Genomic DNA, 12844 nt, shown 5'->3' on the forward strand with positions numbered 1-12844 from the left:
GGGGAGTCTCGTAGGGAGAACTTGAGCAGACGTTAAGAAACAGTCAGATGGTAACGCTAGCCAACGCTAGCTGAGTGGCTGCTGAGTAATGACTGACCCTTCCTGCTTTTTCACATTCTCTCTCTCTCTGTCTCTCTCTCTGTCTCTTTCTCTCTGTGTCTCTCTCGCTCTCTGTCTCTCTCTCTCTCTCTCTCTCTCTCTCTCTGTCTCTCTCTATCACTCTCTCTCTCTCTCTCTCTCTCTCAGGGAACTCAGTCTAGCCTCCTCCTCACTGGCTCTCAGTCCAGCGTCTCTGGGTGATTCTAATGCTCACTGAAACATCACTAACAGCTTCATGATAGAATATACCGCGGCCATGCTGACTGGATTACATTTTGGTAGATATTATATTTGTGGTTTTAACCATCTGTTTGGCAGAAAATATGTTTGAAATATTTTTTTTTTCTCTTGACAACTTATAACATTTGAAGTATTTTTTGTTTTATTGTGCTTTGAATGTTTGCTGTATTAAAACACAAAAGATTGATGCGATTGTCTTAAATTGTTGTATTTTCTTTATTTTCTAAATTGCTTCCTTAAAATGTGTATTTTCTCTGTGAATTCGACAACACCTCACACAATTTAAATGACACAAAACCGCTTTATTGTCATAAGAATAATCGGGTATTATTGCATGCGTTAGTATTTTCTGTTATTATCTATTTGGCGATTTTATCCTAGATATAGGACATCCAAATCCTCCCAGAAAGATTGAAGCATTCCCTGACATGTTTGTGAGTGGAATGAGTGGATGAGTGAGTGGATGACTGAGTGAATGTGTGAGTGGGGTCCACGGGGCACGTGGGCCGCGGGTCCTGAACGATGGGGCCTCATTAGGCCCGAGCTGACTTAACCTTCCCGGGCCGGGCGGGTAATGAGGGGCCGCTCGGTCACCGCATCCTTAAGAAAACACGCTTTATTAAGACCAGTCCGCCGCGCGCCTCTTATGAATAATTCCTTTCATTAATTCGCCGACATCCCGGTGATTAATTCAGGAGTCTCCCAAGAATGTCCTCCACGGCCGCCTGTTGATTGCACTGTCGGACTTTGTATTTATTAGCTGAGTCAACGAGACACCGAGCAATTAGTCAAACGCTCTGCAGATCGGCTTACACCGAGTCCGCTAGACTTAATTCCGTTTTCCAAAACGCGTCTTCATGGTAGAATAATGTCTGAGTAGGGCGGGAAGACGCGTCTGATGCCCGGAAATGATGGGACAGTAATTCTCCAATTAGTGCTGACTGATGGGCGCGTGAGAAGTGACGGACTCGGAGTCCTGGCCGGAGAGGCTGAGCTCTGCTGCAGACCAGCAGGCGAGTAAAGAAGAAAAAAAAGAGTACAGCGAGTGCAGCCTCTCGCGTGAAGACGAGAGGAGAGGGACTCAGTGAGGGGTGTGGACTACTGGAGGAGAGGGACTCAGTGAGGGGAGTGGACTACTGGAGGAGAGGGACTCAGTGAGGGGTGTGAACTACTGGAGGAGAGGGACTCAGTGAGGGGTGTGGACTACTGGAGGAGAGGGACTCAGTGAGGGGTGTGGACTACTAGAGGAGAGGGACTCCGTGAGGGGTGTGGACTACTGGAGGAGAGGGACTCAGTGAGGGGTGTGGACTACTAGAGGAGAGGGACTCCGTGAGGGGTGTGGACTACTGGAGGAGAGGGACTCAGTGAGGGGTGTGGACTACTAGAGGAGAGGGACCCAGACTACTGGAGGAGAGGGACTCAGTGAGGGGAGTGGACTACTGGAGGAGAGGGACTCAGTGAGGGGTGTGGACTACTGGAGGAGAGGGACTCAGTGAGGGGTGTGGACTACTGGAGGAGAGGGACTCAGTGAGGGGTGTGGACTACCGGAGGAGAGGGACTCAGTGAGGGGTGTGGACTACTAGAGGAGAGGGACTCCGTGAGGGGTGTGGACTACTGGAGGAGAGGGACTCAGTGAGGGGTGTGGACTACTGGAGAAGAGGGACTCAGTGAGGGGTGTGGACTACTAGAGGAGAGGGACTCAGTGAGGGGTGTGGACTACTGGAGGAGAGGGACTCAGTGAGGGGAGTGGACTACTGGAGAAGAGGGACTCAGTGAGGGGTGTGGACTACTGGAGGAGAGGGACTCAGTGAGGGGTGTGGACTACTGGAGGAGAGGGACCGAGACTACTGGAGGAGAGGGACTCAGTGAGGGGTGTGGACTACTGGAGGAGAGGGACTCAGTGAGGGGTGTGGACTACTGGAGGAGAGGGACTCAGTGAGGGGAGTGGACTACTGGAGGAGAGGGACTCAGTGAGGGGTGTGGACTACTAGAGGAGAGGGACTCAGTGAGGGGTGTGGACTACTGGAGGAGAGGGACCCAGACTACTGGAGGAGAGGGACTCAGTGAGGGGTGTGGACTACTGGAGGAGAGGGACTCAGTGAGGGGTGTGGACTACTGGAGGAGAGGGACTCAGTGAGGGGAGTGGACTACTGGAGGAGAGGGACTCAGTGAGGGGTGTGGACTACTGGAGGAGAGGGACTCAGTGAGGGGTGTGGACTACTAGAGGAGAGGGACTCCGTGAGGGGTGTGGACTACTGGAGGAGAGGGACTCAGTGAGGGGTGTGGACTACTGGAGGAGAGGGACTCAGTGAGGGGTGTGGACTACTGGAGGAGAGGGACTCAGTGAGGGGAGTGGACTACTGGAGGAGAGGGACTCAGTGAGGGGAGTGGACTACTAGAGGAGAGGGACTCAGTGAGGGGTGTGGACTACTGGAGGAGAGGGACTCAGTGAGGGGTGTGGACTACTGGAGGACTCAGAGAGGGGAGTGGATTACTGGAGGACTCAGAGAGGGGAGTGGACTACTGGAGGACTAAGTGAGGGGAGTGGACTACTGGAGGACTCAGAGAGGGGAGTGGACTACTGGAGGACTAAGTGAGGGGAGTGGACTACTGGAGGACTCAGAGAGGGGAGTGGACTACTGGAGGACTAAGTGAGGGGAGTGGACTACTGGAGGACTCAGAGAGGGGAGTGGACTACTGGAGGACTAAGTGAGGGGAGTGGACTACTGGAGGACTCAGAGAGGGGAGTGGACTACTGGAGGACTAAGTGAGGGGAGTGGACTACTGGAGGACTCCGTGAGGGGAGTGGACTACTGGAGGACTCAGACTCTCTAGAAGGGGGTGGACTACGGCGGGTTGATTAATCACCGTCTCGTTGCGGTCTCGTGTGTATCCTCATACTCGCGAGGCTCTAGAGACCTGGACACTCAGGTGAGGTCCGCGCGCAGAAGGGGCGCCGCGCGCTCACCTTTCCTCGCGCTCTTTATAAGGATGAGGCGGAGGTCCCGCTCCACATTTAGTAGACCACCCTGTCCTCTGCCGGGGCGTCTGGATGGTGTCGCTCCGGGAAAGGGTCTTGAAGAGTTCTGAGGCTTGGAGCTCATCGGACCGGCTCGGGTTAAGTCTGCTTTGATTTCTTACAAGTTGGAGATGTTTGGATTCTATACGGATCGTCGTGGATCTTTTGGGGCTTTTTAACGAGAAATGGAGATCGGTGGATTGTGTTGAATATGCTTGAACATTATTAGACTGGGCGCTTTTCCAAGACAGAAAACACTCCACACACTATCTTTTAATCATTTAATTAACACAACGTACAAAGTGTTTAATTAACGGCACATAGCATGCCATCAGATCCTACACCCGGAACATCAACAATTCCAACAACTCCGACAACTCAGACCTCCTCCACCCTGGGTCCAGCCCCACTAAACTAACCTCCTCCACCGCGGGTCCAGCTCCACTAAACGAACCTCCTCCACCGCGGGTCCAGCTCTAACCTCCTCCACCGCGGGTCCAGCTCCACTAGACTAACCGCCTCCACCGCGGGTCCAGCTCCACTAGACTAACCGCCTCCACCGCGGGTCCAGCTCCACTAGACTACCCCGGTTCTCCTGAACCTCCCGAAGGTCGATCATCTCTCTCGATGGTCCAGAGACCGAGCGGCCCGGATGGAGAGTAGCAGAGACCCCGCGGTGACGCTGATGGACGACAGCCCCCCGTCCAGCCCGGGCTCCAGCCCCAGCCCGGACGGCCGGCGCCGGGACCCCCAGAGCCGGTCCTCCCGGGCGGGGCAGAGCGTGCCCAGCCCTGGAGGTTTCCCGGGGAGGGGGCGGCCCGCGGCGGCCAACGCGGCCCGGGAGAGGAGCCGGGTCCAGACGCTGAGGCACGCCTTCCTGGAGCTGCAGAGGACGCTGCCCTCGGTGCCCCCGGACACCAAGCTGTCCAAGCTGGACGTGCTGATCCTGGCCACCACCTACATCGCCCACCTGACCCGCACCCTGCAGGAGGAGGGCGAGGGGGAGAGCAGCAAGCAGGCCGAGGCGCTGCACTCGCTGAAGGGCGATGGATACCTGCACCCGGTGAAGGTGAGGAGGCTTCTGGGGGAAATATAGATCCACAAAGAGCGGCGATAATATTCATCTGCATTAGTTGGTATAACTGTGTTTGTAATTATGGTCGATTTTCTACGATAATAAGGCCGTCAAAATAGTGACCACAATAATGGAAAAATTATCAATCATTATTAAAGTATTTTTTATAATGATTGATATTATTGTTTTTAATAACAATTTTTAAATTAATAGTAATTGTTAATAATATATATTTTTGTTGTTGTATTATTATGATTATTATTAATACAATTATTATTATTATTATTATTATTATTATTATTATTATATTGTCCTGGTCAGAGTTGTTGTTATTGCTATAATTATTATTTTTAGTTGTATTATAATTATTATAAATTAATTAATTAATATTTATGATATTGAATGTATTGTAATATTAATTTCTCGCCACGTTGAGCGAAGAGACCAGATCGCGTGTTGAACGTGTCGGACCACAGTAGCCTAACGCGTCGCGTGCAGGTGGTCAGAGGCACCCTGACCTCGTGACCCCTCTCTCTCTCCAGAAGTGGCCCATGCGCTCCAGGCTGTACGTGGGCGCCAGCGGACAGTTCCTCCACAGCTCCAAGCGCTCCGAGGCGGAGAACCAGGGCCCCTCGTCCTCCACCTCCTAGAACCAGGGGCCCTTTTAGAGAACCAGGGCCCCACGTGCTGGAGGAGAACGGACAGATCCTGCATGGCGTTTAAATATCAGACTCCAAGTTCATAGCAAGACGTTGTAAATTAATATATTATGTGGGCCAATGGTTTATTTTATATTATAATTATTATTATATTTATCATTATTTTTATATAATAGTAATTATTAATATGGTTATTATTATTATTATCATTATTATTATATAATGGTAATTATTGTATTATTAGTATATAATAGTAATTATTATTATTATTATTATTATTATTATTATTATTATCATCATTATTATTATTATAGGGTGTGTTTGGCCAGTCGTGTTGCTCTTCGCTCGTGCATCTCTACACGTCCCGCAGTCTGTATCCCGCGCTCTGAGTGCGCGCGTCACGCTCGAGCTCTCACCCTCAGTGGAAACATTTGCACTAAATGCATGCGGGTGAATAGCGCCCATCTGTCATGTGAAGTGGGCTGTCAGGGGGGACACGGGACCCCCGGGTCCTACTCTGACACGCATGGTTGTTATTGTGTTATTGTGTTATTGTTTGAATAAATGTGTTTTAGAAGGAGACATTTCTGGTCATACGGTGCTTTAACTGACGTTTTAAGCCTCCTAATACACAAATAGGCAGAGTTCAACATGGGGGGGGGGGGGGCAGCTACATGTAGGCCTACTACTGTACATCATACAGCCAAACATGTTTTTTAAAAGCTCACTTTGTCCAGCATTCAGTATTCACATCGCAAAGGATGGATTCACAAAGACGAGCTACAGGATGATAGCGTGACGGTGTTTCCTCTTGCGTTCGAGAGACGTGAAGCCTCCAATGTCGTGCGTCTTTACGACGACTTTACGCACGGAACGGCCACGGCCTTTAAAGCAGTTATACGCTCCGTGCGCGGAATGGCCTTTATCCCCATTTGGCCCTGACACGGGAGTGGCCCTGCTCGTGCGGAACTTGTCATCTTCAGAGGCGCGCGACACGCGACAATCCGCAGTATGAACCCATACGCGCGGGCCGTGGACCCGGTCATGTTTTGGGGAGGTCACGCAGGGGGTCTTTGGATCAGGTTTGACCCTGTCCATCACCATCACACACACACACACGCACACGCACACGCGCACGCACGCACACACACACACACACACACACACACACACACACACACACACACACACACACACACACACACACACATCTCTTATTTTAGTAACAGAGACTCAAAAGTTGGAGCTCACAAGTCGCTTCAGGAGCTCAGGAGCCACAGCCTGCACTGAGTCTGCAGGCTGTGTGTTGGGTGTGTGGCAATAGCTACCTTGTAAATAAATGCCAATTGTTTTTTCATACATGGCCTAAGCCTATATCTAGTTGATAACTTGTTGGTCTGAAATGCATTAAAAAGATATATATATATATATATATATATATATATATAATATAATGTAATATGATATCATATATCATATCATATAATATATATTATATTTATTATATACGGAGAGCTAGATTGTCAGATTAAATTGGAAAAAATATTATTATCTAAAGGCGTAGGCCTATTGTCTATAGATTATTTCTGATTGTCATTTATTTTTATATCATACATTTCACGCAAATTTCTTCACAACATTTAAACAACACCTAAAACAATGTTTCTTAAAGCCTACTTGACAATGAACGATGTTTCAGTTAGGCCTAATTGTTTTTTCCCCCTTTGCAGTTATTCAGCTGTCATGAGGTTTGGCTTATTAGCCTAAATTTAAAGAATGTGTGCTTATTTAGCAAATATGTGCTGAAAATACAATTATATAAAAAATATAAGATGACGTTACATAAATGCGACTACATCCCATATCAGGGTAGGGTAGACTTCATGATATTTAAAAGCGAAATGGTAAATTCCTAGTACACCAATAGATATTTATATATACAGTATATATAGGACCTAGGCCTATATATCTTAATCTTTTTCTCTGTGTCGGCCTACGTTTAATTTAAGAAAATATGACCAAGGTAAATATAACTTTGTTTTAATCGTGTGTCCTTAAATATACAGTTTAAGTTTTTGAGAGATCAAAGTTAGGAGGTAGCGGTAAGCTAAATAATTAGTTATAAGTAGATCATAATTAGTAGATCAACATCTGGTTTGGCTTTTAAAGTGGACCGCTCTGGGGTCTGTCCGTCATGGCCAACGCGCAGCTCTACTGCGCAGCCTTCAGACAGGAAGTTCTTCAGACCGGATGCGCCCCACGTCCTTTCCCTTCCCTCTCGGCGCGGTGCGGACAGCGTGGCCGGTCCAGCTCCCCGAGATGAGCCTCTTTCTCCGGGGCTCCAGTCCATCTGAGGCTCCGCCGCGGCCCGCAGTGTCAGGTAGGGGATGCGATCCAACGTTGGTTTATCATCCAGACAAACAAAATGTCTGCGTGTGTTTTAGAAGATAATATTGACGTGAGCTAGTGGGAGCTAAGCTAGCACTTGTGGACACGTGGGTGAAGCGCTGCTAGAAAAGGGAAATTCGTGTCTTAAAATCATATTTTAATGAACACGGAGGGAAAGGATGGACGTCGGACTGCAACACGCACGGTGCCGTACGTTGGCTGGTGCGCGTTCACGTGGATGATTACTTTAAACGGCCACGTGGGAGGCGCACGCAGTTATCTCACTCTCTTGCGTCTTGGGGAAAAACGTCATTATGCCTGCAAAACGTAATCCATCATCCCGCTGACACAAGAGTAAATAATGTATTTGCGGTCTTTAAGCTCGTTATGGCCTCGTCCATTCATGGGTTAAGACAGGGTCGTGTGGGAGATGCGCTGTTCAGGGAATAGTCTCCGGTTTGTTTGAGCGGAGCGCTCCTCCACAACCCCCCTCGGAGGGGCAAAGGTCATGGCATGGGTCGCGACCTGCTTTTGAACCCGTGCCGCTACCAGCCATGTCCGATCCGCGTGAGACGGTGACCTATGACCTTCGGGTGATCAGTCATCCCCGGTCGCTGTGTATCGGCAGCCCCACTGCAGCTCAGCCAGCGAGCTTTAAATCAATAGATACACACTCCTCCTGAGAGTCATTATTTAGGATGTCTCAAGCAGGCCAGGGACTGTCACTTTGTGGCTTTGCTAACTACGAATATGATTGATCATCCTCGCTAGATGTTGAGTGCAACTCAACTCATTTATTGTTTTCTAACCAACGTAACAACTTGGATAAAAATATGAGTATTTAAAGAGGCAGTTTCCATATGTCTCCTATTGTGACTCTTGATGGGGGCTTCATACGTGTGACGCTGGATTAGTGATGATTTCACATTAAGCCGTTTACCCATCAGACAACAGGGTGGTGAGACTGTGACTATCTGAAAAACCAGCTATGTAAGCATTAGAAGACCAGCACGTACATTTTACTCTGTACACAAAGAGATAGCCTGGCGGTCGGTACAGTTTCCTTATGTCCCTGGCTTTCTATTAAAAACAGAATTTAACTCTGGTCGTATTTCTAATTGTTTCTGCAGAACCTTCAAGCCCCTATGTGACCTCAACAACACTGAGGTAAGTTCTACAACCGTACCAAAGTCTTCTGAATTGAACTGACCCAAAGCGTACTAGTAGAGTGGAACTAAAAATGATGATTTCACATTAAGCCGTTTACCCATCAGACTTTACTGTGGTGAGACCGTGATTATCTGACAGTTCATTCAGACCTTATACACTCGAGGCATCTTGGTTCTAAAGGCGAGGTGGATATGAGGGCCTAGGGCTGCCTTCAGTTCTAGCACCCAGCGCTAGAATCGAATGGGCCAATAGTTAAGACCAACTGGGTCCCTTTCTTATTATAATAACAATAAAGCATGCTGAACTGAAGGAACTTTGTGATGAGGAAAAAAAAGTGGACATGTGCGCTTATCAAATTCTGTATCTCTTGATTTCAGATGAGGTGTTGATGAGAAATGAAGACCTAATCCCTCCATTGCCATGCTGAGGTGAGTGGATGATTAGGGACGTTCTACTGTAGCACTATTGGCTCAATACTGGATGAGTGATGAATTTGCATTTTACCGTTTACCCATCAGACAATAAGATGGTGAGACTGCGACAATCTGACACCCCAGTCTAGTGTCTTCTGTGCAGACTTTTCTTGGTTTACATTTGTAATACGATTAAATAGAAAAGACTGACAGTGGTTCTTTCTACAGCTCTCAGATGGTGCAGACCAGAGGCTTCTGTCTAGGATGGACCTTTGATGTGCTCCTCTGCAGAACTGGAGGTGGGTAATAGATCAAATGACTTCTACTTCACTGGAAGTCGTCTACACGTTTTAAAAGGGCCTTAAGAAAGTGAAGGTCTTCTTCTTTGAACGCTGGATTAGTGATGATTTCACATTAAGCCGTTTACCCATCAGACAACAGGGTGGTGAGACTGTGACTATCTGATAAGCCAGCTTGTACTATAATTACACATGACGGTAAAGAATTATGAAAAGATTGCTAATTTCTTTCTATTTAAATTGCCAGATCGTGTGAAATCCAGACCGGTCTTGTTACGGGGAACTCCTCTGCAGAGCTTGAGGTGAGATTTCGTACTTGATGGTGCAAAATGTCTCTTGACTAAAAGAGTTATAGTTATATAACTTTAGAGGTATAGTTTTCTGGCAGCTGGTTTAGTGATGATTTCACATACAGCCGTTTACCCTTCAGTCCACACGGTGGTGAGAATGTGACTCTCTGATAGTTCAACATAATCGTTTCACAAAATGACTATGTATGCCAATGTATTTTTTCTGAATTTATTTGAACATTTTCTACAGATTGCACTCCTGAGCTTCACGATCAAGGTGTAGAATCCTGTTCCAAGTTGGAGGTGAGTGCAGTGTTTATGAAACAGTTTTGTAGTCAGTAATTAAAGGTTTAGTCACCTTACTGTAGCCTGGAAACCAAACGAATATGTTTTATTTGCTGTCATATGCGGTCATAGAGTGATTAATGAAGTTGGTTCTAGATTATTTACGCTGGATTAGTGATGATTTCACATTAAGCCGTTTACCCATCAGACAACAGGGTGGTGAGACTGTGACTATCTGATAAGCCAGCTTGTACTATAATTACACATGACGGTAAAGAATTATGAAAAGATTGCTAATTTCTTTCTATTTAAATTGCCAGATCGTGTGAAATCCAGACCGGTCTTGTTACGGGGAACTCCTCTGCAGAGCTTGAGGTGAGATTTCGTACTTGATGGTGCAAAATATCTCTTGACTAAAAGAGTTAGTTATATAACTTTAGAGGTATAGTTTAGTGATGATTTCACATACAGCCGTTTACCCATCAGTCCACACGGTGGTGAGAATGTGACTCTCTGATAGTTCAGCATAATCGTTTCACAAAATGACTATGTATGCCAATGTATTTTTTCTGAATTTATTTGAACATTTTCTACAGATTGCACTCCTGAGCTTCACGATCAAGGTGTAGAATCCTGTTCCAAGCTGGAGGTGAGTGCAGTGTTTATGAAACAGTTTTGTAGTCAGTAATTAAAGGTTTAGTCACCTTACTGTAGCCTGGAAACCAAACGAATATGTTTTATTTGCTGTCATATGCGGTCATAGTGATTAATGAAGTTGGTTCTAGATTATTTACGCTGGATTAGTGATGATTTTACATTAAGCTGTTTACCCATCAGACAACAGGGTGGTGAGATTATCTGAAATACTAGTTGGGTCGTTAGTCACGTTTTAATGACCTATGTTTGCAAATGCTTATTTTATCTTTATGTTGGTAGATCACAATGAGTCTAGAGATGTCCCGGTGTGAGACTCTTCTGCTGATCTGAGGTCAGTACTGGATCAGCCATCCTGTCTATTGTCGTCTTGGGATGCTAGACTTAACATAGTCTTGAAATAATAAGTATAGCTAAAAGTTTATGCAATGTCCTCTACATGTGACGCTGGATTAGTGATGATTTCACATTAAGCCGTTTACCCATCAGACAACAGGGTGGTGAGACTGTGACTATCTGATAAACCAGTTATACAATTATAACACGGGAAAACCATTATGCAAATAGTTGATTCATTTATTATTTTATTTTTTAGTAGATCCCGTGGAGCCCTGATGGGTCTCGTGATGACGGACCCGCTGCACAGCTGGAGGTGAGCCCTTAGGACTTGATGGTGCAACATGTACTCGTATGCTTTTCATTAGTTTTGTCAATGTTTTTGAAGCTAAGACCAGTATATTCTCTTTGGGTTAAGTGTTCCAAGTCTGTTAGAATACCTTTTTTTTTAATTATTATTTTTTCATGTAAGATAAAAATCATCAAATCCACAGAAAATATCCAGAATGTTCTGCTCCTACCACTCACCACTAATTTTAAATAAAGTTTTAAACCAATTTATTACATTTTCCAATACATTAGGCCATGGGCAATAAAACAATCGTATTGTGATAGACTTTTGATCAATATCAATATAAAACATGTTCAATATATATCGATAAGAGACTGGACCACCGAATCTAGCAGTTGGGTTTGTTACACAAACACGCTTCCATACTTATTTACAATATTTGAGTGTTTTTCATTGTTGTATCGACATTAGAGTATTTATCAATGAAGAACAGTGGAAGGTCATATTAAGTGTTACACAAGTGTTTAAATCCAGCATGCTATTTCCTAGTCTTTTTAGGTCATCACAATTATCAATATATATCGATCAATATGATATTGTGATATGTCGTTCAGCCATATCGCCCAGGCTTAACTTCCATTGTATTTACATGGTCAATAATCCAGAAAGACTTGATTAAAAATAGGGACCCTGGAATTTAAATTGAAGCAAATATTTTTTCAAGGTAAAAGGAAAGCAAACTTCTGAGCAGTGTGACTGGATTAGTGATGATTTCACATTAAGCCGTTTACCCATCAGACATCAAGGTGGTGAGACTGTGACTATCTGAAATACCAGTTGGGTCGTTGGTCACACTGTTTTGACCTATGTTTGCAAAATGCTTATTTTATCTTTTATATTCATAGATCAGGTGCAGTCCAGAGATGTCCTGTGTGAGACTCTTCTACTGAACTGAGGTCAGTACTGGATCAACTAACTGGTTCTACAGTCAGTCTGGTTTAAACAAGGACAAAGTATAAATAATCTGGGGATGCTAGACTTGAATACAGTCTAAGCGAGGCCTTGATGGGGGTCACAGGTGCTACCTGTGACGCTGGATAGTGATGATTTCACATTAAGCCGTTTACCCATCAGACAACAGGGTGGTGAGACTGTGACTATCTGAAATACCAGCATCTAAACATAAGAACAAAATACGTTTTATTCATACTGCACTTTGCTTTTAGATGGATAGATCGAAAGACTTCTGCAGAATTAGAGTTTATGTTCCAGACTGTTTACGTATTTACACATTAAAAACGGCAGTGCAATGCTTCGCCTTTAACCTGACTGACTGAACACATGGGTAGACCCATTTAAAATGCACCACCTGAATTTTTCTAACAAGATTTCTTCATTTCTTTGCAGTTTCCTGAACCAGTCGGCTCCTGTTGGAATCCACCTACATGAAGAGTATTGGATCAGCATCTCCACTGCAAAACCATTTGTCTGTCACAAATAAACCTAAAAACATCCACTTCTGTGTATTTCTACCTCTGTTCTCACAGAATAAACCCAAAGGTAGACATCACACGCCACCTGTGATTAATCACCATGGTTACCTGGGGGGGGGGGGGGGTGCCCTA

The 12844-nt window shown here is 45.5% G+C and overlaps 2 protein-coding genes and 1 long non-coding RNA gene across 4 annotated transcripts in view; 2 read left to right on the top strand and 1 right to left on the bottom strand.

The window, feature by feature from the left end:
• The window catches only part of LOC311355560 (V-set domain-containing T-cell activation inhibitor 1-like), a 204691-nt gene that overhangs the window by 36841 nt on the left and 155006 nt on the right, over positions 1–12844 (bottom strand). The gene's annotated exons all lie outside the window — the stretch shown is intronic.
• Positions 4011–5083, top strand: tcf24 (transcription factor 24; the record flags this gene model as incomplete). Its single annotated transcript, XM_084475221.1, has 2 exons — positions 4011–4427; positions 4976–5083. 2 exons carry the CDS (start codon positions 4011–4013, stop codon positions 5081–5083), a joined length of 525 nt encoding a protein of 174 aa, XP_084331347.1.
• LOC311355566 lies at positions 7357–12773 on the top strand. Of its 2 annotated transcripts, none has more exons than XR_014637470.1 (12): positions 7357–7472; positions 8611–8647; positions 9028–9078; positions 9292–9362; positions 9610–9664; positions 9903–9955; positions 10258–10312; positions 10534–10586; positions 10874–10925; positions 11187–11243; positions 12125–12175; positions 12627–12773. It is a non-coding gene; the product is annotated as an uncharacterized lncRNA (long non-coding RNA). The 2 variants fall into 2 exon arrangements; XR_014637471.1 differs by having other exon boundaries at positions 11190–11243.

Source organism: Micromesistius poutassou (genome assembly GCF_964030765.1).
Source record: "Micromesistius poutassou genome assembly, chromosome: 11".
Taxonomy (NCBI): domain Eukaryota; kingdom Metazoa; phylum Chordata; class Actinopteri; order Gadiformes; family Gadidae; genus Micromesistius; species Micromesistius poutassou.